The sequence below is a fragment of the Diospyros lotus genome, chromosome 3, assembly GCF_014633365.1.
Source record: "Diospyros lotus cultivar Yz01 chromosome 3, ASM1463336v1, whole genome shotgun sequence".
In the NCBI taxonomy this organism is placed as follows: domain Eukaryota; kingdom Viridiplantae; phylum Streptophyta; class Magnoliopsida; order Ericales; family Ebenaceae; genus Diospyros; species Diospyros lotus.
In genome coordinates this window covers 26831909-26859256 of record NC_068340.1, presented here as the reverse complement: position 1 = coordinate 26859256, position 27348 = coordinate 26831909, and the positions used below count along the sequence as shown (strand labels likewise).

The following is a 27348-nucleotide window of genomic DNA, read 5'->3' as shown; positions in this document are numbered from 1 at the left end:
GTTAATTTGATTATGATAGTGCTGATGCACTAATTGTGTCAAATATCAAGAATAGGCAGGCCTGGGTGTTAAGACTCTGGTTGTTCTTTCCACATGACTCCTCATAGAGATTGGTTCCTAGGTTTTAGGAACATAGATGGGGGTAAAGTCCTTCTAGGAAACAACCAAGAATGTAAAATCAAAGTGAAGAAATCGATTCTAAGGCTGGAATCGAGTACTTCATTAATCGTAAAGGGGAATAAATATACAGCCATATACAAGTCTTCTACCTTAAGTTGGAGTCTACTCTATGTACAACATATCAGATAAATTTAAATATAAACTAGCTACCTCTAGAAAAACTAAATCAGCTTTGTTATCTTATCTCCTAAATACTCGGTATTCTTATCTATGTAGCAACCAGTCTTCAAATCTTCTTATCTCATCTTTAATCTCAGCTTATCAACTTTAATTCTCCATTATCTCCACACAAAGGGGTTGGGGATATTAAAATAAAAATGCATGATGGAATAATTAAGACATTGTCTGCTATAAGATATGTACCAGATTTGAAGAGAAATCTGAGATCCCTTGGAGAATTAGACAAAAAAGGCTACTCCTATAGAGGAGTTGGTGGAGTTCTTAAGGTAACAAAGGGGTCCTTCATATGCATGAAGGCTATCCTTCAAAATGGCATATATATGCTGCAAGCATCCACAGGCATTAGGTGAGGGAAAATCCTATGAGCAGTCTAGACTGTGGCACTATAGGATGGCTCACATTAGTAAGCAAGGACTTAAAGAATTGGCTAAGCAAGGGATTTTAAGTGCTGGAAAGGTTACAGCTATAGACAAATGTGAAACATGCATATTTAAAAAATCTGTAAAAGTTAAATTTCCTAAAAAGGCTATACACTCTACTAAGGCCCCTTTAGAATATATTCATTCTGATTTATGGGGCCCCTTCCCAAACCTTATCTCATGGTGGAGCTAGGTATTTCCTATCCATTGATGATTATTCTAGGATGGTTTGGGTTTATGTTTTAAAATCAAAGGATAAAACTTTTGAAACCTTTAAAACTTGGAAAACCATGATAGAAAATCAGAAAGGAAGCAAAATTAAAATCATTATGACTGATAATGGTTTGGAATTTTGCAATAAGGAATTTGCCCGCCTATGTAAACAAGATGGTATTCTGAATTTCTAAAACACCTATTGGTTAAAAGAAAACCCAAACAGAATGGTTTGGCCGAGAGAATGAATAGAACTCTCTTAGAGAGAGTTAGGTGCATGATTATTCATGCTAGGCTTTCCAAATCTTTTTGGGGAGAAGCCTTATCTACGACAGCCTATGTTATTAATAGGTCACTATCCACAGCCATAGGGTTTAAAACCCCTATGAAATATGGACTAGTCACAAGCCTAATGTAGATCATATTAGGGTGTTTGGGTGTATTGTCTATGCTCACTCTAAGCAAGCAAGGCAAGCTGGACCCTAAAGCAATTAGGTGTTTGTTTATAGTATACCCGGAAGGAGTTAAGGGTTATAAATTGTGGAGTTTAGATCCAAATATGCCTAAGACCGTTGTAAGTAGAGGTGTTACCTTTAATGAGGAATCTAACATAAAAGACTTTGAGGGAAAGGAAGAATCAAATGATGCTAAGAAAGAAAAATCAGTAAATGTAGATCTATCTGAAGAACCATTGGATAGAGACCAAAATAATCCTCAAGATCAGGAAGAAGAAAATGAAGGGTATGGAGAATTTTCTCCAAGTCAGCAGGATGATTATGAGGCATCATCTTCTGGACAGCAAGAGGATTATGAAGAATCCTCTTGTTCAGAAAATTCACCTGATCCAGAGAGGTATAATGTAGCTAGGGATAGACAGAGGATGGTTTCCAAACTTCCAGTAAGATATGGCTATTCTGATTTAGTTTCCTATGCCCTGTTAAGTGCAGTTATAGAAATAGGGGAGGAACCCCTTTCATATGAAGCAGCAGTAAAGTCTAGAGACTCTCAAAAGTGGCAGGAAGCCATGAAATCTGACATGGACTCGCTTAAACAGAATAATACTTGGGTTCTTGTAGAAAAACCCTTAGGAAAGAGGGTTGTTAGCTATAAGTGGACATATAAAATTAAGGAGCTGGGAAGGAAGATAAGCCTACGTATAAAGCTAGGCTAGTGGCTAGAGGCTTTACTCAAGTAGTTGGTGTAGATTTCAATGAGGTATTCTCACCCGTAGCGAGACACACCTCAATAAGAATCTTACTTGCAATCACAACCCATCAAGACTTAATTTTAGAACAAATGGACGTTACTACAGCTTTTCTACATAGAGATTTAGAGGAAAATATTCTTATGGAACAGCCAAAGGGATTTGAGGTGAGAGGAAAGAAAGAACTAGTGTGTCTTCTTAAGAAATCTCTTTACGGTTTAAAACAATCCCCTAGGCAATGGTATAAGAAATTTGACTCATTTATGTTGTCCCAAGGGTTTAAGAGAAGCTCATATGATAGTTGTGTCTATTTTAAGCATATGCCAAATAATGTATCTATATATCTTCTCTTATATGTAGATGATATGTGCAAGCCATTCAACTATGGAAATCATGAATCTAAAACTGAGTTTAAAATCAGTTTTTGAAATGAAAGAATTAGGAGAAGCTAGGAAGATATTAGCATAGAAATTAAAAGGAACAGGCAGCATAGGGAGCTAATTTTGTCTCAAAAATCCTATCTTAGCAAGTTAGTCAAGAGATACAACATGAGTGATGCAAAGGGTGTATCAGTTCCTTTTGCCCAACATTTTAAATTATCAAATGAGCAGTCTCCTAAGGATGAAGAAGACATTAAGGAAATGAGTAAGATTCCTTACTCTAATGCGGTTGAGAGCTTAATGTACAGCATGGTCTGTACAAGACCAGATTTGGCCCATTCTATGAGTGTATCTAGTAGGTTTATGGCCAATCCAGGTAAAGCTCATTGGGATGCTATAAAATGGATCTTCAGGTATGTTAAAGGGACTTTAGGTATGGCTTTGGTTTATGGTGGAGGTAAACTAGAAGAAAAACCTTACATATTAGGGTTCACAGATGCAGATTTTGCTGCAGATATTGACAAGAGAAGGTCTTCAACAGGTTATGTAATTCAACTATGGGGATCTTCCATTAGCTGGAAAACAAACCTGCAATCAGTAGTGACACTATCCACAACCGAGGCAAAGTATATTGCTATAACTGAAGCAATAAAAGAAGGTCTTTGGCTTAAGGGAATCATTAGTGAACTGCTAGGAATAAATGTTAAGGTTAGGCTAATGTGTGATGGTCAAAGTGCTATTCATTTGGCTAAGAATCCCTTACACCATGAAAGAACCAAACACATAGATATTAGGTATCATTTCATTAGGGAAATTCTTGAGAAGGAGGAGATAACCCTAATAAAAGTTGCAGGAGAAGAAAATGCAGCTGACATGTTTACCAAAACTGTCCCTACGTCTAAATTACAGTATTGTTTATCCATTCTTAATGTTCTTTATGTCTAATATGATCAGTGTTTTTGTCTTCATCCCAGATGAGAGTAGGTTCAAGGCTATCAAGTGAAGGACTCAAGGCAAATGGTGGAGAATTGTTGAGTTTGCCTAGAGTGTATGCGAGTAGAAGATCAGTAAAGTCTTAGAGATACATCGACCGGAAGATTAGATCAATTAGGGTTAAAAACACCAAGTGTAATTACTTAGTATATCAGGGGTCTAATTGTAATATCCCAATAGTAGGTAGTTACTTTGGGATGTCTTCCCTTTCTATAAATAAGAGGGTAAGGGAGGCAATCGGGAGTTATTCCAAGGAGAGCTTCTATTTCTTCTATGATCGAGTGCTGAGATTCATTCTTGAGAAAAGAGAGACTGAGTGATTAGTATTTAGTCTAGTGTATTTCTTAAGAGAATGAGTGAATGTACTCGAGGACATAGATGAGGGTTTTAGAAGCTTGGTGTACTGATTGTTTTCATCTGAATAAAGGATGCTCTGTGTGTGGGTATTGACTGCTGGATGTAGGTTTGCCAAAGGCATTCTGAACCAGGATAACTACCGTCTATGTGTTGGTTTGTTTTTATCTTCCTGTATTTTCATTTCCATTTCTGTTTTGTCTGTTTTCTTAGTTGGTTTCTAAGTTCTGTGAATGTGCAAGAATTTGAGTGGAATTCTCTTCGGGTTTGGTCTTCAATTGACAGTCTTAAATAACAATAGATTTGTTGAAGAAAGCTGCTATGCAAGATTGTAAGCCTTGTGCTACTCCTGTAAATTCTGTTATTTCCTTAACTGATGAGGGTGAATCATTTGCCAATCCATCATTATATCGAACTGCTATCGAGTCTTTACAATACTTGACATATACAAGACCGGATATAGCCTTTGGAGTAAATAAACTAAGCCAATTTTTATTGGCTCCTAAGCAACAACATTGGTTGGCATGTAAGAGATTACTCTGGTATCTCAAGGGTACTCTTGGCTTGGGTTTGTTGTTTCCTCCATCCCCTACAAATTTACCTCTAGTTGTGCATACAGATGCTGATCACGCTAGCTGTAGGGTTACTAGACGATCTATTAGTGGAGTTTGTGTGTTTCTTGGCAATAATCTGGTGGATTGGAGTAGCAAGATCAGTTAGAGAGGCTGAATATAGGGCTACTGCCCAAGGTATTACAGAAGTTTTGTGGCTGAAGTCATTATTTGTTAAATTGGGTTATCCATGTGTTCATACTCCAGTTATATGGAGTGATAATCTAGTTGCCGAGAGTATCGTTGAAAATCCAGTGTTCCACTCACATACTAAACACATTAAAATTGATGTGCATTTTGTTCGAGAGATGGTAGAGAAAAATGAAGTAGAAATCAAACATGTTCCTACTTCTCATTGGGTGGTTGATGTCTTTACTAAGGGATTCCCAAGAAGCATATTCCAGTTGTTGTGTGACAAATTGAGTCTAAGATTGTCTCCTGTTATCTCTAATTCTCGTGGCTCTTTAGGCAGGAAGATATCCAAGAGGGAGTTTGTTTTGAGGGGGAATGTGGAAGAAAGTTTTACTTAAGTTTGTTTCTCGATTATGTTAATGTAATGTTATATGTATGCTGTTGTTTGTTTGCTATAATTAAGTTAGGCGGTGTATCATTCTGAACTTAGGCTCACTGAATATATAATCTCAGCAATACCTCTTCTATTGTGTCTTTTGTTCATTAATCTTTCTTTTAGTAAAATTCACGAGAGCATTCTTTTCTTCTCTCTCTCGCTATCTTTGTGCCCTAGGTTTCTTTGTAGCCCTAGCTGTTTGTTACAATTTTTGTAGCACTAAGTAATTGTTCTGGTGTAGATAGAAGGAGGAACATAGAATATATTCTTAGATTGATGAAGTTGAATGTTAGAAAGGGCAAAAAGCATGATTTCCAAAAGTCTACAATTTAAAACTTAATAAGTCCAGTAAAATTGATGTGTGACATTGATGATTAATTGGCTTTTCTCTAACAAAAGTGTTTTTGTCTATTTTTGTGGTGTTTGACCAAAATTAAAAAGTGCCTTTACATGACAGCAAAAGCTATTTTTTCCTCTGGAGCAAAAGCATAAATTTGGAACATCTGCAGAATAACAAAACAAAAGTAGATAATATAATTATCTATTTATTGTGTAAGCCAACACGTAAACACCAAATTTGGTGTTATGAAGCCCTGTCAACTTTTTATTTCCCAAAAATACCCTTTATATATCCTGCTTAAAAAAGAAAAGAAAAAAAGCAAAGCAATCAAAGAAGTTGTTCCTTGACTTGAACCTAGAACTTCCGAGTCACGGTAGAACGAGAACAACCTTATCATGGCATCAAGGCTCACCTTCATTTAAAATATGCCTTAAAAAATAAAAATTTAACTGCTACCACCATACACCACTCATCAAAGGTGAGCCTTCACTGGAAATCTTCTTTTTTTTTTTTTAATTTGCACATGCATAGTTTTAGTTAAAATTAACACCAATCAACATTTAAAAGTATAAAAATTACCTTAAATCATACCTTTCTCAGCCTTTTGGCTAAGATCAAGTGTAGTACCTTGTTCATCCTAACCAACCAACAAATTGTTGTTTATCTTCACAAGCCAACAATAACTTATCTCGTTACTGTGTTAAATTCAAGATATTAATTCTGTTTTAATTATTTTCATAATTTAAAGTAATAGATTTTAAATTAAAAATAATATTCAATCATCATAATTAAAAAATGCTAAAAGCACTTTTATATCCAAATAGTATTTAACTATAAAAGCATTAATGATAAATTCAACTGTTAAAAAGTTATATGGGTAAATTGGTCAATTTTTTTAGCAACTGGGAAGGTCCCTACAAGTTTTCAAACTAGAGGGGAGGTCTCTATAATTATACCAAACCTCAGGGGTGGTTAGTGCATTTTACTCTTTCAAACATCGTTAAACTTTTTTCTTATCCTATACTATTGATTGTTGTCATGACCCAAGGACATGATAGTAATTAGATAATAGATGAATTTCTTCTTAGTTGTACTGTAGTTGTAGCGGTTTGTACCTAAAAGACAATTGCCTTCAGCTGTACTTGATTTGAATATTTGGCAGCCCTATTGGCACCAAACCTTAGCTACCCGGATCAGTATATAAGGCTGATCCAATCTAATTCAAGACACAAAAGAATATTATTGAATGAAATCTGATTTCAATCTCTCTCAATTTCCCTCTCTTTCTCTCGGTTCTCCCTAATCTCTCTCACTGTTTATGTTCTTTCTGAATTCCTTCCCATTTCTTTTTATCTATCTCCCGAAATTCCTTCCAATTATCTCTTAAACCCTAGGTTGAACCCTAGGTACATGACAATTGTCTTGCTTTAATTAGAATACAACAATAACAACACATTGATCCTTAATCCCACTATGTAAGCCTAGCTATAAAAATTCTAAGTCACCAGTCATTTCTATCTATAACCTTATCTTTTGTAATGCCCTTATAACTCATATCATATCTAAAAATCTCCCACTTAAGTTTTTTTCAGTCTTCCACTACCTCTTTTGTTAATACTTATTCCATTTAATATATTCTCCTCATAGGAGTCTATTAGTCTTCGTCACATGAATAAACCATGTTGGTTGTGTATAACACATCTTATCTTCAATAGAAGCCACTCCGACCTTATTACTGATAACATAAATTCTAGTTTTATCTTTTCTTTTATGATCATGCATCCATCTTAATATTTTTCTGTTATGATCATGCATCCATCTTAATATTCACGTCTTTGTTATACTCATATTTTGCACATGTTGGGGCTTTTATTGGCCAACATTTTCTGTCATGAAACAAAATTGGTGTATAACTATTTTATAAAATTTTCCTTTTAGCTTTAATGAAATTTTACTATCACATAAAATGTTGGATGCACTTTTAACGGTCATGCCTTAATTCTAATAGTAACATCCTTATCTCCCCATCTTTTTTTTATGATCAATCCAAAATATCCTAGCTGGTCTTTTCTTGATATGACTCAATCTTCGAGTATTACCATAACATCATCCATACTGATATTCTTGCTAAACTTATACTCCATATATTCAGTTTCAATCTGTTTAACTTAAAATCTCTAAGTTCAAAAGTGTTTCTCCATATCTCGAACTTAGTATTCACGCCTTTTGTTTCGTCCACCAACACAATGTCATTTGCAAATAGCATACACCAAGACTTAATGTAGATCATTGATATAATCCAATTGTAATTTGAAAAGATTTGATATAATCCATTTCAAGCAGGTACCCACTAAATTAAGCAAACTGAAAAGTTCCAATTCCATTCATACTAAAGAATGAAAAACAAAAAGAAATGGATCGGATTTTTAAATCCAGTTTTGTGAATTTTGTCTATACAGCCAAAAGCTTCCAAGCTTCCTCCCAATAATTACTCAAAAATAAAATTTTCAGCATTAAGATAAAGGTGGATCCAGTGCAAGGCTCCCACATTGTGTAATCTAGGGAAGGTCAATTGTATGCAACCTTACTCTTAGTAAAGAAGTTGTTTCCACCTATGACCTCCAGGTCACAATGGAGCATAATTAAGATAATTCCAAAAATACATATATGATTCAGCTTATAACCATATAACCTGAAAGTAAAAAGACTCGTGTCCCTGATTCAAGAAAGGAATGCATGCTCATATACATCACTACTCACGGCTAACATCAACTGTAGTCAAAATCTCACATTCGACCATACTTTAAACTCAAAGTCTTAAACTGGAAGCATTTAATTGAATTCATTAACAGCGATTGATCAATCGATGTGTAGAACTAAATTGCATATTAAGCAAAGTTTTCGCACTCATCAACCAGTAAATCAAATCTCCAATTGAACAAGAAGACTTCAAAAGTATACCTCGAATGAAAGTCATGTTGACTTCGCCGATGGGAATCATAAGGACAGAACGGGAAAGATCAGTGCCTGGCCCGAAGAGCGAAGAGCTGGCGTGGTGGTTGAGGGACGCGAGCCGAGATCCGTAGGGCACCCCGGCGAGATCGTACTGGATGAGCCGGTAAACGTCGACGACGGCCACGGCGTCGGAGAGCTCGACGCACGCCACTAGCACGAACACCATCGCGATCACCGAGGACACGGATTCCAACACGTCGCCACTGCGAGCTTTTCTCGGAATCGCCATCGGAGGAGTACACTCGAGAGAGAGAGGCGGGAGAGAAAGGGGGAGGGGGGGGGGGGGGGGGGGGGGTTAGGGTTTTTGGTGATGGTTTTGTAGATTGATCTGTAATAACAATAAAGAAAGTTTTTGTGTCAAGAGCTCTCTCTCTCTCTCTCTCTCGTAAGTATCGCTCCAGGAGCGGAACCCCAACTCAACTCTCAATAGCAGAATTGAAATTCAGAATTTATTAATTTATTTATTTTCTTTACGTTCCCTTTTTTGGCCAGTAGCACTTTGCAGAATTAAAATTCAAACCAACTAATTATTGGCCCCTAGCTTTATATTACACTGGCAATATTTGCGCTCCATGTGAGCTTATTTGGCAAATTAATGAAAATTATAGGCCACCGAGAAAATCAAGTATATATCTGATGATGAAAGCAGTGTGATTCTTTTTATTTTTATTTTTATTTTTTTTGTAACCGGCACCGGAGTTAAGCATTCGAATCTTGAGATTAACCAGATTCAATCTCATGTCAACCTGCAAACCCATGAGACTAACCAGATTGTCCAACCACATGTTTTAATCTATAATTTGGATACTCTTTAACAACTTATCCAATATGCAAAAATAGGCGCAAATATACCATGGACAATGATTCTTTTGACTCTTCTTAGATTTGCCAAGATGGTGTGGCAACAGGGGTGCCACTTCATCTCGGCAAACACAAAAGTCAAAAAAATCATTATCCTGATACCCTTCATTAGAAATCAATAAGCAGTGGATAAACTCAATAATTCACAAATCAAAGTCAACACACAAATTTTTGGCTAAGCCCCAAAGAAACATTTAAAGCCTAATCCCATAAGAAATTCCTGTCCATAAACTCACCCTTATGGTAAGGAAAGGGTTCTATAAACACCAAACTTACAAATACTTATCATCCGAATCTCACAGTAAAGCATTCCCAAAGGACAACATCTAACCTATAGAGACAGCACGGTAAATCTTTGTCTCGATGGTTCCTCACTGCAGATCTATGGCATGGCCAAGATTGTGCTCTGTCGAGACCCAAAATAAAATAAAAGCCCAAGGTTTCTGTTACTTCTACGATACCAGTAAAACAATTTCTATAGCTTCCTGAATAGTCCAGCAGAGAGAATGAGTGAGACTTGACCGGGTTTTGCATCGAGAGGCCGCTGCAAGGTCCGCTTATTGCTTGAAATTTCTTTCTTCTCACTCTCCAGTTTCCATCTGGTGTAGACAATCTTGTTTCAGCATTCCCTTTCACTCCTGCAGAAGGAAGAAACCTTTAGAGCAAGTAGACCGGAAGAGGTAATTCTGATCCAACTGGTGGATGGACAGGATATGTTGAAAAGACAGCAGGTTGTACACGATCGCTTGCAAATCCAACCAATTTTGGGTGGCATAAAACTGCAATTGAGCATCAGGAAATGGGAACGGAATTTCCCGGTGCAAATGTGGAAGGAGAACAAACGTACGTACTGCTAAAAATGAAGACAAAGTAAAATGAAAGACTTTTTGGCTTGCAACGAAACCTTAGCATTCTCAATAGAGGAAAGGACAGAGAAAAATGAAATTGAAGAAAAGAAGGATGAATGTGAGACCTGCACGACAAAGACTTGTACAAATTGGCCAACTTTGCTCTAAGATCCAGAGAAGATGAATGATTATCGTCTTTGGAATTCAAAAACCAACTTTCATTCACTTGATCCTTCTCCATCCTCTGGGAAAATTAATCTCAGATCTTCATTGTCCCTGTAAACCTGAACCAAGGCAGCGGCTTTATATGCAAACAACCCTACCATCGCTGGCACAAGCTGCAAACAAGAGCAGCTGCATATTAGATGAGAAGACCCTAAAAATTTGAAGTTTGAAATGCAGATTTGAGCGCCACCTGGAAGTCAAATAAGTCACTGGTAAAGTGCTGAGACAGTCCCCACAATCCATATATTGCAGCAGGGATCACAAGCCTAGGCGATGAAAGAGAAATACCAGAACCTTGAACTGATCTCTCAAGCATATCCTTCAGGTCCTGGCTTCTTATACCAATCCTGATATAAGACAGAAATCACTTTCCAGGAGAAGTTAACACTATAGATCCAAAATGGGCAGACATAGAGGCTAAAAAGTTTTGAATGTACTTTTTTGACTTCTTTAGCCTGAAAATCTGTGGAACCATTTCCTTGGAGAGGTTATCCACATATTTGTATAAGAGCTGGAGGTATATGCAACTGCATTGAGAGCAATAGCAACAATAAACGAAGTCACCATGAAAGGAGGCTCACTTTGCCTTAAAATTAAAATTTCAATGGGCATCCATGGAAAAAGACAAGTTCATTACTCATGAGCATCATCCTAGTAATAAACCAATCCGATGACTTATCCAAGTGACAGATGTTTCACTAATTAAAGACTAATGAGTACTGAGTCAGTATTCAAGGAAAGAAAATGACCTGAAAAGAACTCCTGTCCCATAACTCATAGCAGCCTGTGCAATTTATAAGTGAAACAGGTCAATTATGAAGTACATGATCTAGGAAAGTTCATAACTAACTTTTCAAACAAAATTTTTTAAGGTATTTCCTTCTCCAAAAGTTGAGGGCAATCCTGATTCCTATGATCCAAAGACAGTGCAGAAGGAAAATAAATTTAGAATAAAAAACTTAGGTTTAGTGAGTGTTGCAGAAGTGCAAATCCTAGAAAATCTTGTTTTCCCCATTCACTTCTTGTTTATATAGTCTAGGAGCTTTCTTTTTGTTGCTCTGCAACTAATCCTCTTTTTTTAATTTAATTTTCTTCCTTGCAATTTGTTTTATTTTTCAAACATACGAAAATAAAACAAGATTGAGTTTTCCTTGTCTTCTAGTTAAATGAGCAATGTGAAGAGAAAAAAATATATAAACCATGAACAGAAAGATGGGGCACAGTTTTCCAAAAATAACCAGTCCAACTTTTCTCTTCATAATGAATGAGATATACAATTGAAAAGGATAAAAAGGAAAGGTTTAACCAAAGCAACTTTTTACAAAAAATGCCAAATAAAGTGGTGCTTAGAATAGAAACTGATCAAAGCACTGGTTGTTTAGAAAAACCCAATGTTGCTTTAACACTAGGATGACCACCCAAGTAGAACTAACAAGTAGCATGGGCTTTGTCTAACATACCTGTGCAGATAAAGCTAGGAAACAGTATCCACTGCAAAAAGTTCCAATACCCACGGTTAAAAGCAGCATTTCCCTCTTGAGCTGCAAGGGGAAGAATAAATGATGAGCATCTTTCTGTGGAAATGAATATGCATCAATATATTTTTTTCCTATCTAAAAGCAAATTTAAAAGAGAGAACAACAAAGGTATTCATGCTTCAGCATTACTTCAGTGACATGCTTATTGCACTTATTCTAGATCCATTAGTTGGAATACACAATTCCACATAACCATTTCAAATTTAAATATTCATGTAAGCAGTTTGGTACATGAAATGTATCTAATGCCACAAATGAATAAATTGTAAAGCTGAAGCAGGGCATTCATACAATAATTTTGTACAGCAGCAAAATTCATCTTAAAAAAGTCTTTATTGAAGGTAACAAAGCTTATTCACAAACAATGAAGGAACCATAAAGCAAAAATATATGAAATTTCTACGCTTCAACATATTCAAGAATCTGTCCATAATCCATATACAAGCAGGGTATTGAAAAGATTCCCAGGAAAATAAAAAGCAGAAGAAAGAAGAAATAGTAACAGTCCCAATCGGACCGAAACTAATAGGAAAAACTCAGTCTAAATATTCTTTTCCAGAAAGAATTTTGTCAGTGGAACTTTTGGATTTATCAAGAAGTAAACAAAGATGGGCCAATAGAGTATTACTGTCAGCTAGTCATTTGTCACTGACTAATCCAGGAAACAAATTCTGGTGATAGGAAACAGAACAAAATAATATAACCAACAGTAATCATGGACCTAATGAGCACTAATAATTGCCCATAACAGAATAAGGGCAAGGTAATGTGAATCACTCAAATTTGGCGCAATCTATAAAACTTCAGCTAAGATTGGGTTTACAATTAAGCATATGATCAAATGGTAGAAATATTTGATTAACCCATTTTATCTTGGTCATGGAAGCCCTCAGATTTATGGTTACTCCTAGAGGAGTATCACTTGGTTTTGAGGTTAGATAGTACAAGGGTTGAAGTGCTCTATTATGCTTTACCTCTTGTTGTCAATGATAAATGTTGTAGCTGTAAACCGGGAAGGCTTGTAGCAGTCAAATGCATTCTCTTAAGTTTTGAGACCACCTGGATTATGAATCAATTTGTCCAAAAGTGTAATAGTTCCAGTACAGATGTGGGTAATACCAATTATTTAATTTGTTTGTTGAGTTGTCTGGTTGGTTCTATGGGGCTCCCGTGGGGAAAATTCAGATTGGTTTAGGACAAGGTGGAGGCAAGTGTGAGAAGAATCTCACTTATTAGAAAATGTAGTATTCATCTAAAGATGGGTGGCTTATGCCCATCAAAGGTGCTCTCTCAAGCATGCACAACCATGTAACGTCCTCCATCCTTCGAGTTTAAAAGACTAGAGAAAGTTATCTGGAGACACTTCTATTTGGAAGGTCTAGACAGAGAGATTAATTTCATTTGGTAGGCAGTGATACACTGTTTTCTCCGTGGCAGATGGTGGTTTGGGCAATAGGGGGATAGGTTGATTTAATAAGCCTTATTGGGTAAATGGTGGTGGTCCTGGTGGAAGCTCACCGATAGGTAGTAGTTCATTGTGGAGGATGTAGGCTAGTTCAGCAACAAGTGGAAGGACTACCTAACAAGGAGGATTAGGTGTACTTATGAGATTATGAACAATCAGATGAGTTTCTTATGAGGATTTTTTATGTAATTATGCACATAAACATGAGCAATTTACTGTATGTATACTAAAAATGATAACGTCTCATGGCAAGCACACTAAGTTCTTCGAACATTTCATAATGTATTAAGCAAAAATTGAACAGTAGAAACCCCTAGGGGGTGTTTAGTTGTGGAAAACAGCCCTAGTTTTCCAAAAAATTACTCCATAGAAAACTTGTTCAAATACGAAAATTTTCTAAATGGAAAATGGAGGTCCGGAAAACACGGTTTCCAAAATTGAACTGAACTTAGAAAACTCCAAAAATGAATTTTCTAAGTTTTCCTCATTAATTTGGAGATTTGGAAAAGACGGTTTTCCAAAAATTTCCCCCAAATCATCTCCATCTCCTTCTTTAATACAAGTTACTCATAAAATAAATTAAAACATATCCCCTTTTTTGCACATATGTTTCAATTTTCTAGATTGGAAATTAGTTTTTTGTTTCTAACATTTGAAGGCGTTTTTCAAATTTTTTATTAAAAATGAAAATAGAGATAATTTATATAGAAAATTCAAGATAAAAAACTGAAATTAATTTTCCACTGAACAGCCCCCTAATTTATTTTCCTGTTTCTTAATAAAAATGTAATATTTTCGCTATGTATCAAATTATCCATATCAGATGAGGTAACCAACATGAAACCCAGAATCCGCAAGATAAACAATTTTATTTTTCTGGAAATATTTCCACTCAACTTTGCTGCACCAAATTATGAAACTTCAAATATGTAAAAGTTTATGTCAAAAAACAGAAGGGATAAACACATTCCAAAAAATACATTATTACAAATGTCAACATTCAATCTTAAGAGCAACAAGATGCCAAAAAGGTATGATATCCCAATAATATTAAAACCCCAAATTAAAAAACTTGAACACGAGATGCACACAGCAGACAGTGTAGAGAAGGGGAATAACAGCAGTCATGGTTTTCCTGCACCAAGCCAATTCTCATTCTTTTGGATATGTAAACTAAAAAACCAAAATTCTTCCACAAAAATCAAAGTTTTGCCTACATGCAGGACAATGCAATTGTATCATTTTAAATGCACACATTAGGAACCAAACCGATGAAAATTAAATGTGTCACAAGTGCATCAAGGAGGTATCATACTGCTTCATATCTCAGAAGATTCAATGTCTTCCTTCTGTCACTATCATTCTGTAATTCCTGTCATTAGAAAGCATGAATAAGTAAAGCTTAAGCCAAAGGCCTGTAGGCTGTTATTGGGAAAGATCAACAAATGCATGGATAAGGTGGCAAAATGCTAAGATCAGAGTCCTTCAGCGGAAAGAGTAAAGATGTCCAACCAAGGCATACCTTAGAGAACATCTTCTTGTTGACAGGAGCAGAATTGTCACCTGCCACCCAATCATGGGTCCTCGTCAATTTCAGATACCCACCCTCACTTTCATCTCCCATGCTCTGCAAATACATAGAATCAGAAGAATAAAAATAAATGATTAAGATAAAAGGTGACCTATATCTTTTTCAAGGAAAGAAAAAAAACCTATGAAATAAACTGGCACAACAAAACTGCCATGGCACTTTGATTTTCCAGGCAGTTCAACACCAAAGACAGATTCAACATCTGTCTATTGCAGCTTATCAAAAATATTAAATATCATTTGTTGCTACTGAACTCACTGTGACCAGGAAATCAATATATGCATAAGTGTGCATATTTTGTAACCAGGAAATTGCTTTTTACAGTATTTATTTTGAATTCTGGCAATACGTTCTTGTAATGTCAGATAATGCTATCAAACAGTAAAACATAAAAGGGGAAACAGTGATTCATAATAAATAAATGATACCTCATCTGATTGTTGAGTAACATCAGCCTCTTCATCATCAATTCTGATTGCCTTTCTAAGCCAAATTATATCAGAAACTTTCGTTATGATATCTCCACTCAACTCTCTCTCCTTAAGAAATGTTTGCAGAACATCATTTTCTGCACTCTTGTTTGCTGGCAATGAAGAGAAGAAAGAATGATAAACCATCGGCAAACAATAAATATCAACTATGTTGAATCCTCTAATGTCTGAATTAATTAATTAAAGCAAAGGAATCGCCCAGGCATTTGGTTTCATCAGTTTGTTAGGTTCATTGGCTCACAAGTATAAGAAGGCCAATCTGAAAAATAATTAAAAAAATATATAAAGTTCGTCAGAAATGTCTGACTTCAATTAGCAGTTATTGGAGAAATTAATGCAACCAAAAATGACGAACTGATCATTGAAAACAAAAATAAACACAGAAATTAGCAAAAACGAGTTTCTTATATCTTACAAAACACAAATATTAATTATTATAATTGAACAAAATGCAGATGAACTTTTGAACTTAAAAGATTAGTTCAAAGTCAATTAGGATATCAAACCATGCAAAACAACAAACTGCCTAAACCACCATAGCAAGCCTTAATCCCACTAGGTACAAAATCAAGTTATCCTTATTTATCATACTGAAAACACCCCCAATTCTACTACAGCACACATTAAATCACTAGAAAGGACCAAGCATCTAATCATCTATCCTATAACTTATACATCTCCCCAACTTTTGGTGAAAAATGCCGTTCTCGAAACTTTTTTTCAATTTTCTAGTTACCATTAACCCATGTTTGTTTAATTAACTTTCAAATTGCAGATACCCATTTGATTAAATGGCATTTGTTTCCTAAATTAAGTGCGTCGTATGTTTAGGCATGGAGTGTCGATACAATTTCCGTAGCATTCAGTGGTTTTCCGCCTAAATGTCCATTCATAATATATATGTATGTGTATGTGTGTGTGTGTGTGTGTGTGTGTGTGTGTGTACTCAAGTTCAAACTGAAATCATTTAAATCCGTTGAAATTCAAAGAATGCACCTTCGCTCTTGCGAAAGATTAAGGTTATAATAGAAATGCCTATCTAATTTTCTGTTCGTGACATTTGTAGGGACCAAACGAAGAAACTCACCTGGAGGAGAACTTCCCAAGACTGCAGCCACCGATGTTGATAATGGCGGTCTTCGAGGAGGGAGTTTCCCGAAACGGCGACGTATCAGGGAAATTCTTCTCGGACAGAGCAGGGAGTGAGATGAAGGCAACTGGAAAGCGGTACAAGTAGACAGCAATCTCTCAACACCTCCTCCAGCCACAGCGCCCATTCCCCAAATCTTCTGCAAATCCCTTTCCTCTTCTCAGAGTTTGCCAAGTCCGTGGAAACAATCGGTTCTCTCATTCTGGTTTGGGCTACACCAAAATATCTCTAGGCTCCGAAATGGCCCACCGATAGATAAAGATCGAGAGGCAGAGGATTACTGGATTAATAATGATTTTCAATCCCACTTCACTCGGAGTGCCGAATTGTTAAATAATGTTATAATAATACTTTTTTAATTTTTGAATTCATTAATTAGATTTATAAGTTTATTATAATTAATAAAATATCGTTTGCTTTTAAATGGACAAAGAAAAACCGGAAATGGCTCTATCTTCAATTTTAATTACGTTTTTTTTTCATCTTTCTTTATTTTCTTAACAAATCAATATTCTAGTATAAAAGTGAGTGAATTCCTTCTCTATTCAACTCATCCCTTAAGTTATTATCTTATAATAAAAATTAATTATTTTTAAAATGTTATGTAACCATAATAAATATAAAAATTTAAAATATATTTTATGATTATAACAAACTTAAATGTCTGATATTTTTTAATGTTTGTTAATCAAGATGTGAGTTTAAAAAAATAAGATATAGAAAACATTTCAAACTTTTGTTATTTCTATTGTATTTATTAAATTTATTTGACAACCACTAAAAAAGAAGTTATGTGACTTCTTATATAATTTTTTACAAATAAATTTATTATTCTCCCTTCAGATAAATTTATATCTCCCCTCGTCTAAATAAATTTATCTGAGATTTTACAGATAAAGATAAATAACTCATATGCTTCTTGTATAAAAGTATCACTCATCTTCTTTTCTTTCACTTGTTCATCTTATTTTCTTTCGTTTTCATTTTCTTTTATCTTTTATTTTTTTCACGCTTTAACGAAAATAGCCCTAGAAGGTAAAAGAAAGTCTTATCTCTTATTTTCTATTCATCTTCTTTTATTTCCTACTCATTTTCTTGGTTTCTACGTAGTCCACGACCACCATTGCATCCACCACAATCTACTTGGCCTTGATCATCACCTTTGCCACAACCTGTTTCATCTCTGGTTATTGCTTTCAGAGTGGCTTACTTTATCTCTTGTTATCGCTTCAACTATAGAGTATTGCTATTGTAACGCATATATTACAACATATGAGTATTATATGTTTGATTGAATGCAATGCACACTATAAAGATTGCTCTTTATTCAAATGCTTTTAAAAATCTACTATTTTATCTTCCTTTTTTTAATTTTCTATTTGAAAGATCATTGTACTCTAGGTTTCACACATCCAGCATTAGTATAACTTGTTTTAACAATCATAATGTACTCCATTTTAGAAAATTTTAATGTGCACAAACATGGCTCATAATGCAAAGTTAATGTTTCTCCCTTTTTTTTTTATATAATTTTATGATGACTCTGTAATCAAAGTACATTTTGTAATCTTGTCTCGTTTAATCTTTCTGGATTAACCTTATCTCAATTATGTTGAATCAATCATGCAATTTTACATCACTACTTTTATAGTGTTAAATCTCTTGTATTGTAAGTTTATCATTTTAGCACTTGATATCTAATCTATCAACTTATTGTGTTACAATTGCTAGCCTTTTATGCTATACTAAATATTTGTTACAGTTTTTAATCATTCTGCTAATCATTGGATTTATTCAAATTTTATTATTTGTTTAATATTTTTCTTATCTTAATCTCAAGTGTATCATGGCATCATTCCTATTTTCCTTTTGATCATGCTTAATCAATTACCTTTTTTTTTGCTGATGTATGGTATTATTTTTATGCATATTTTTATTTCACCTTTTAAAATTTGTCATATGATAGAAGTAAGGTTGTGGAATGCTTTCTCATGTGTAGTTTACAAATTGGAACCTTCTTTCAATGTCCAAAATTTTTGCAAATTGTGGACTTAAATTTTTGTAAGAATAATAACATTGGATTCAATATTAGTATTTGATTGTTCAAGAATAATCATTTGTGCATTGAAAAATAATGTTATTTGCATAGAAGTTCTTATTTACTCTTCTTCTTTTTTTTCATTTATAGTTGTAATGGATAATATGGATCTTAAGGAGTTTGACATTAAATGGGACGAGAACTCGTGGAACATTGATGATGACTCCGAATGATTGTTATGGTTGATAATTGTAATATGTTGGTTGTTTAGATCTACAACAAGTGTTGTTGTAGTTGTTGCAAAAGTATTAGAACTTAGTTTTGATGACCCTACCTAAGGTAAGAAATCCTAGTAGAGATCTAATTTATATCATAATAAAATCACAAGTGGAACAACTTAACAAGTTGCTCCATAATGACAGAACTGCAATATGCACTATAAGAATGGATACATGAACTTTTGGTATATTATGTAATTTGTTGAGGTGTGTTGGTTTAAAATAAACTAGGATCGTAACAATAAAAGAGATGGTGGTTGTTTTTCTCAATATTTGTGCATATTGTATGAAAAATAGATATCAAATCACTTATTAGACTAGATCAGGACAAACCATTAGTAAGGTTTTTTATAAAGTTTTGTTTGCCATTTTAAAACTTTACCTAATGATGATTGTGGATCATGAACAAGTAACAACAAACTGCTTGAAAATACTTTGAAAGATTTTGAGTTAATCCTTTATAATAATTTTGAATTAGCTTTGAAGTTACACATTAATCATACCTTAACGTTAAAACACTTGCATTTTGTATAGGATTGTTTAGGTACACTAAATGACACTCGTATTAAAGTAATAATGTCTGAAGATAAAAAGACTCATTATAGAAGTAAAAAAAGAAAAATTTCTATCAATGTACTTAGAGTAGTTGGTAGTGATAAAAATTAGGTACTAGGGCACATACCAAAAGGAGGGTGAATTGGTGAATTTAAAAATAATTAACTTTCAATACTTTGAACAATGTAAAATATTGCAATAAGAAACAAGTGAATGATGGTTAAAAGCAAAAACGGAAAATAAAAAAAAATAAAAAATAAAAACCAAGCACATAAGAATACAAAGATTTATAATGATTCGGCTTATCTAAGTCTAGTCCACTATCTTAACTCCTCACTAAAGATTTCAAACTCAATCCATTAACACCTCATACTTAAACCAAGTAGGTCATCTAGTCCAAAGATTATGGAAGAATACAACCTCATATCCATTAAATAGGCTCTCAAGCTCTACAAGCTTGGAACAAACGAATACAATAGTAAAATGAGAGTTCTAAGAGTTTAACCTTTTAGTTACTGTAAGCATCCCCGCCCGGATATCCCCAATCACCCGGACTACCCGAACGGGAGCGCCTACAGAAGGAAAAAAAAAGAATGAACCATGTGACAAGAACTACCCTGGCATGCATACACAAAAATAAAAACAGCGAAAACGAAGCTAAACACATGCATGCACTACGGGAACACCGCTAGCACAGCTGTCATAAGATCAATAAATAAAAACAGACTCTTGTGCCAACATACACGAGACTCGAGGGATGACCTGGCACAGTCGAAAATAATAAAGTAAATCATACTGAACTATCAGAGTTGACCGGGACTGCCTGTACACCGTACCGACTCTGCCGCTAAAAGATGACTCCCTTGCCATGGCCCACGCTGCCACTACCTAGAATGATGGAAAGCATGGTGAGTCGAGAGACTCAACAAGTATAAGAAAAGAAAGGCTGAAAGCTGTATAAATCCAATAAACTCTTCTCAAAATAACCCCCAGGTACACACAAACCATGAGACGCTACAACAAAATAGCATAGCATAATAAAAGCACATACCGATCCTTGGGGCCCACACAAGACACACAGCACCCAAGTCCCATACCAACCTGCTGCTGCCCTAAAAGGCAACATAAATCTCCAACAAACCTGCGCGCGCTGTCCCGGGTCGGTACTCCCGTCACCCATCCATGTCGGTACTCCCGACATCCGAGCCAGAGGCTTCCTCGGAACGGTACTCCCGTCCGAGAACTAAATACTACCAGTAGCCATGCAATGCACATAAAAATGCAATGGCGTAGTGAGCATCAACGTGATGTACTGGCGCCCATACATCCAGGCATCAGGCCATACTCTGCCCACATAGTAAACCACACGCGATGCATATACCCGTGCTGGATGCAACCTGATCAAACTAGAATGTCCGTGTCCAAGCATAGTCAATAAATGAATATCCCAACATGCAACCTGTACCCATGTGCATATCAAATCATGAACGGTAATACAATATATCTAATCATGCAATAAATCACATACCGGCAGAGTTAGTCAGCAGTGCCCGGCACCGATCAACTGTCAGTGACTAGGAGTGTCCACCCGACGGTCCACTTCAGGGCCGTACAATAGTCTACCCCAACGTCACAAACAACCGACCCCTGTCTTACTGCTTGATAGTTCTAACCGAACCATAAATAAATTCGAGAAAAACTGTAAATAAACCCGATAAAATCGTAAATAAACCCGCACGTCTAGGAACCTAGTTCCCAGGCTAATTCAACATTATTCCCAAAAGGAGTGGGGGCAGTACAAACCCCATAGGCTCACAACGAATAAAATTCTAGAAGTCTCGGATTTAATTTAAATTAAAACAGATGAATAATAATTTAACAAATAAGGCTATGTGCCGAATTAAAGTAAGGGATATGATAAAATACGAGAAATCACGGGGTCTTTTACGAGGATTGAAGAACACGAGGAGAGGGTTAGGAACTTGCCTTTACATGGCCGATTCTTGCCTTTTTTGCACTCCCGCTGCGAAGTAAAACATTTAATAACTATTAATAAAACCCATTTCTCACATTAATTAAATCTAACCGTGTAATATAAATAATTTAATCGTCTAAAATCCCACGTAGACACACCGTAAATAAAACCCCAATGAGTCTCATATTTAATTTAAATTAAACCACGCTAATAAAATCTTCATTTCGAATAATTAATACGCGAAACCGAAACGAATTAAGGGAAGACGAGGGGATCATAAAATAGAAAGAGATTGTAAGGGTAGATGAGAGCTTGCATGTATCTAGTCGTTTACAGCGTTTCCCCGCTTAAACACCACTAAATTAATACACGCTCAGTTAATCAGGAAGAGAAAATTAGTTAATCGCCCATATTGGCATCGCCTATTGGATTGCCATAATGCCCTCGAATTTCCACTTTCGAGCTTTAAGCACACTTCCCGAACCCCAAAATAATCTCCAGAACTTTTTCGTAATTTTTTAGAAATTTTCTCCTATTTTTCCCATTTTTTCCAGATTTTCTTTTATTTCACTTTCTTTTTTTTTTCCCTTTTTTTTTTTTCTTTTTCCCTCATCTTCTTCTCCCTTCTCCTGCGCAGCTTCTTCTTCATTCCTCTTCACTGCGCCAGCGCAGGGCTGTCGCGCATGGTCGCTGGCCACCGCCACCTGGTCCACCGGCCATCTTGAACTCCCCACGACCGCCGCCACAAGCCGCTTCCGTCGTCGCTGGTTCCCCACGCGCACGCTGCCTCCGCGTTGCTGCTGCTGGTGCGTCGGCCATGGCCACTGCTCCAAGCGGCCACCACTGCCAGCCACAGCGGTCGCTTCAGGCCGTCTTCAACCGGCCACCGCTGCTCGCCTTCGCCGCATGCTTACTTCACTTGGCCACAGCAATAGCAGCTCGAGGCTGCATCGGCCATGGCGAGTTCGGCCTTCTCTCTCGATCACTGCAGCAGCAGCTCAAGGCTACTTCTTCCATGGCCGAGCGCAGCCACCTCCCTCTCTCAGCCTCTTCATCACTTCCTCGCGAGCTCTCTCCCTCACTTGGCCGAGCCATCTCCCTCTCTGTTTCCCCATCTCGGCCAAAAGCTTCAAGAAGCTTCAATGAGAGACAAAAAAATAGAAAAAAAAATTGATGCTTAGCACATCAACACACGCGCACCGCCTCAAGTTTTAACAAATTAATTAATTTAAACTAATTTAGATAAATTTAATTTATACTTTTATTATTTATTTTTTTGGGATATTACAGTTACAGATTCTCTCAATAAAAATATAAGGCTAGAATGAAGATAGATATAAAAAAAGCACAATTTTTACACTTGATACGAGAGAATAAAAGAAATTTAAAGCTCAATAACTTCTTAGACACTTGATAGTTGAGTATTGAATGATCTAAGAGTTTTGAATGATCCTACCACTTATTCATAGTTGATAGTGGATGCTTCCAAAAATTAGACCATTGCTTGGTGGTTGATGTGTATTTAATGCTCAAAAAACTAGTCGTTATGAGATTTTGTGACACAAACTGTCGACAAAAAGAAATGGTTAGTTGACAATTTTATCTTAAGAATAAGGACATAGTCGACAAATACATGCAAGGTGTCGACGGATGCCTTTGTAAGCATATTGACTATCGACAGTTGCTTGCCAAACTGTCGACAAATTCATGGCATTTTTCAAGGCTGTTGACAGATAGGCTAGAACATTACCAAAGATAATGTCTTTTGATTTCCATAAACAAGAGAGTGAGAGTAATAAGAAAATGGAGATAGGAACGAAAAGAGTAAATTGTTAGTGATTATATTAACAAGTTACTAAAGAGAATTGATAAAAATTTGTGCTCAATTAATAACAAATTAGGAAAGAGATCATAACAGAGGAAAGATTTGGTCAAATTTTTGGATGTTGTCTCATTTGTAAACATAAATGAAAGGTTCATGGTTGCTAGTGAAATTAGAAGAAAGCCAAAGTTACTTGATCGTTTATGCATTTTAGACAAAAATATTTGTTATTGTATTTGTTAAATTTATCTAACAATACTTGAAAAAGAAGTTACGTGACTTTTTATCTGGAATTGTTCAAAAAAATTTATCTCTCTCATCCTCCAGATAAATTTATCATGAAACTTACAAATAAAAAAAATAACCCATGTGTTCCTCAGTGCATTCTAAAAAATTTAACAAATAATTTAATAAAAATCTTATAATGCTTCTCAGTTTTATTTTAATCATTCATATCTTGATCGAACACAATCTAATCTTATTTTGATACAATCTTATCTTACTCATTTTAGATAGTATTTGTTAAAATGAGAAAGATAAGGTTGTATCAAGATAAGGTAGAATTATTTTTTGAACCAAGATATGGAATAATCAAGATAAGTTTGTGAAAACATTATAAGATTTTTATCAAAATATTTGTTAAATTTTTTAAAATACGTTTTGGGGCATATGAACTATTTTTTCTTATTTATAAAGTTCAAGATAGAAGAGATAAATTTATCTGAACAATCTAAGATAATAAGTCACGTGACTTTTTTTCTAAAGATTACCAGATAAATTTAATAAATATAATAAAAAATACTTTTATTTATAATACTTTCTATATCTCATTTTTTTTTAACTTGTATTTTAGTTAGCAAATATTACGTGAGGAAATAAAGGGGTAATTTGGTTAATATGGCCAACTTTCTTTGCATTGAGTGCTGCAGTTGCTTGCAGGAGGATGTATGATTTATACGGGTACCATTAAGGGATTTTACAACACAGATTGAAGTTTTGTTTTGTGATATTTGAATACGTACAAATAATTATTTAATTAACTATAATTGGTGGTATGATTTATATAATTACTGTTTAATTCTGTAATATTCTTCTTCTGCATGATAATTTCTAACCATTTATTAAAGTTTAACCATTACTTTTTAACATAATAATTAGGTATATTGAATTTTCTACAGACTTTTAATAATAGAAACTAACTAATGGCAAATATGAACTAAGTAATTAAAGTACAGCTATTTTTTCGTTTTATTTTCATTACATTATCACACTCGAAGAAGGGCTTTTTAATTATTCGTTTGATTGATCCTTATTTTATCGACAGGTAAGTCATGGGAGACTTGTTATCTTAAATTCAATCATATCATCAAAGTGGGGTCTTTATAAAAAGTGTGAAGAAACATATAAAGTAGGAAATGCATCAAAAGTTAATTAAGTTAGGTCCGGAGTCGATTCAAGGGGTTAGGCTGCTAAATCATTATTAATTTAGGAGTCTTTTAAAATATAATATATATGTATTTAATTTTTTATAATAGATAGAATTGACTTTTAAAAATATTTTGAAACCCCTAGATATAGATTTTAGTGGCCTTACCCTTCAGTCAGCCCTAGTTAGATCATCACAAAAATGGTCCGACAATCAACTTTAGTAGATAATTAAAGTTTGTTGTTGTGACAAGTAATTAATAATATTAATGAAACATTTTGTTATGAATTTTATATTGTACGGACTAATTATTTATTCATGGGATCTTGTTTGGAAAATTTTCAAGGAGATAGCAGACATTAAATTTCAAATATTTAAAAATTATTATTAAATATTAAAAATTTACTAAGCTCTAATAAAATTAAAAAAAGAAAAAAAACAAGTGGGTTCTCTTAACTTTTTTCTTATTTGCTTATCATGATCATTTTGAGAATTTAATATTTGGCTCTTGTTTTTAGTCTGTTCTCCTCTCTTGACTTTGCAAGTTTCATGCTAAGTTGTGGAAACAAATAGGTTGATGCCCCACAGATTGGATTTGGTCCAATAAGGCCATCACTCCAAAAGTCCAATCGAGATGATCGGTTGCTTATATTCTTGGATAGTTACAAGCAAGACATCAGGCTGTATGGTCAACATATAGATTAATGAAGGCACTAGATAGGCAACCACTCTCTCTTCTAATGGGTTAGTGATTGCCCAATTAAGCACGTTCAGCACATCATTGGTTGAATTGAGAAAATTATTGATATTTTGACTTGATACATCGGAAATTTCGTCAAAGTGGTATTTTTATTTTTATTTTTATTGGTTATTCTCGTTAGTTACTGTAATATCCAGAATTTGAGAATTAAATAAATAATTATTAAGTTAGTAGGACCAATTAATAATTATTAAATATTTTTATATTTAATAGACATTAATTATTAATTATTGTGTTTGTGGAGATTATTGTATATTTGTGGGTTAAAAGGAAATATTAATTTATTTGGGTATTGGGAGATTTAAGAAAAATGTTATTTATGTAATTTTGAGAAAATAATTAAGTTAATTGGGAGTATTTATGAAATAAGAAAATAAATTAATCGAGTGGAATTTCTGGAAATATCAGGGTGTAAGTAAAATCAGAAGAAAATAGAAGATCGGGTGTATGTGCAATTACTGAAAATAATGGGTGCTGAAGTGTGATTTGCGGAAGTGACTGAAAGTCACTTTAAATTTAATGGAAACCCTTATAGGTTGAAGATGGGCATGGGCGCGGGCAGTCGCGCGCGAGGCTGACCAGACGAGGGACGCGGGATCAACCACCCGACGGACGCGCGAGGCTGGGAGAAGTTTGTTGATCTTTCAGCAAATTTCCTCCCCGAAACGACGTCGTTTCAAGGAGGCGGTGAAGCCTTTAGCGCCCGCCACGTGGCGCGCTCCCAGCCGCCCAATTATTTTACGCTAGCAGCCTTCGTTCTGCTCTGATTTAAGGCCGAATTCGGCCATTTTAGAAGCAGAAAGCAGCAAGGAAATTTGGGAGAAAAAGAACAGTGCACACAAGGCTATTTTTGAGAAGAAATCCAAGATTAAACTTGGTATAAATGGGTTTTAATCAACCAGGTAAGTAAATAAATGTGTATAAATCATTTTATGCGGTTGGAATTTTATTTTAGGTCCAATTTCATTAATTTTTGGAGAGTATATTAATTTATAGTGTGTATTAATTTGGTGGTGTTCAAGCGTGAGAACGCTGTAATCAGCTTAAATAGAGGCAAGCTCCCTCTACCCTTGCGATCTTTTTCTATTTTATGAACCCCTCGCCTTCCCTTAATTCGTTCCGATTTCGCGTATTAATTATACGAAATGAGGATTTTATTAGCGTAATTTAATTTAAATTAAATATGAGACTCGTTGGGGTTTTATTTATGGTGCGCCTACATGTGATTTTAGACGGTTAAATTATTTATATTACACGGTTAGATTTAATTAATACAAGGCACGATTTTATTAATCGCTATTAAACGTTTTACTTCACAGCGGGAGTACAAGAAATGTAAGAAACAACCGTGTAAAGCCAAGTTCCTAACCCTCTCCTCGTGTTCTCTAATTCTCCTGAGAGACTTCGTAGTTTCTCGTATTTTATCATCTCCCTTACTCTAATTCGGCGCCTAGCCTTATTTGTTGAATTGTTATTCATTTGTTTTAATTTAAATAAATCCGAGACTTCTAGAGTTTTATTCGTTGAGTGCCTACGGGGGTTTGTATCGCCCCCACTCCTTTTGAGAATGATGCTGAACCAGCCTGGAAACTAGGTTCCTAGACGTGCGGGTTTATTTACGATTTTATCGGGTTTATTTACAGTTTTTCTCGGATTTATTTATGGTTCGGTTAGAGCTATTGAGCAGTAGGGTAGGGGTCGGTTGTTGGTGACGTTGGGGTAGACTATTGTGCGGCCCTGAAGTGGACCGTCGGGTGGACACTCCTAGTCACTGGCCGTTGACCGGTGCCAGACACTGCTGACTAGTTCTGCCAGTATGTGATTTACTGCACGTTTAGATTCATTATATTACTGTTCATGATTTGATA

At 35.2% G+C, this 27348-nt stretch overlaps 2 protein-coding genes and 1 pseudogene across 3 annotated transcripts in view; 1 reads left to right on the top strand and 2 right to left on the bottom strand.

The window, feature by feature from the left end:
• The window catches only part of LOC127797715 (uncharacterized), a 35453-nt gene extending 26589 nt beyond the window's left edge, over nucleotides 1-8864 (bottom strand). The window contains exon 1 of the mRNA XM_052330838.1: nucleotides 8404-8864. Within this exon, the coding sequence (XP_052186798.1) occupies nucleotides 8404-8686 (283 nt within the window). The 5' untranslated portion in view covers nucleotides 8687-8864. The remainder of the gene's footprint in view (nucleotides 1-8403) is intronic.
• LOC127798583 (U2 spliceosomal RNA) lies at nucleotides 6030-6130 on the top strand (annotated as a pseudogene).
• Nucleotides 8865-9449: 585 nt separating the features above from the next.
• LOC127797718 (uncharacterized) lies at nucleotides 9450-16868 on the bottom strand. Of its 2 annotated transcripts, XM_052330841.1 has the most exons (10): nucleotides 16564-16863; nucleotides 15414-15568; nucleotides 14917-15021; nucleotides 14710-14766; nucleotides 11852-11932; nucleotides 11141-11175; nucleotides 10829-10918; nucleotides 10582-10738; nucleotides 10292-10504; nucleotides 9450-9956 (listed from the first exon to the last, which is right to left on the bottom strand). In XM_052330841.1, the coding sequence occupies exons 1-9, from the start codon at nucleotides 16751-16753 to the stop codon at nucleotides 10385-10387; spliced, it is 990 nt and encodes a 329-aa protein (XP_052186801.1). In that variant the 5' UTR covers nucleotides 16754-16863; the 3' UTR covers nucleotides 9450-9956; nucleotides 10292-10384. The 2 variants fall into 2 exon arrangements, with proteins under 2 accessions (XP_052186801.1, XP_052186802.1); XM_052330842.1 differs by lacking the exons at nucleotides 9450-9956; nucleotides 10292-10504 and having other exon boundaries at nucleotides 10600-10758; nucleotides 16564-16868.
• Between the last annotated feature and the right edge of the window lie 10480 nt (nucleotides 16869-27348).

Coding starts and splice junctions, on each gene's coding strand:
- LOC127797718 (XM_052330841.1), bottom strand. CDS start 16,753: ATGGGCGCTGTGGCTGGAGGAGGTGTTGAGAGATTGCTGTCTACTTGT. Junction 15,022..15,413: donor TTACTCAACAATCAGATGAG/GTATCATTTATT, acceptor ATGTATTTGCAG/AGCATGGGAGATGAAAGTGA. Junction 10,739..10,828: donor AGGCTAAAGAAGTCAAAAAA/GTACATTCAAAA, acceptor GTCTTATATCAG/GATTGGTATAAGAAGCCAGG.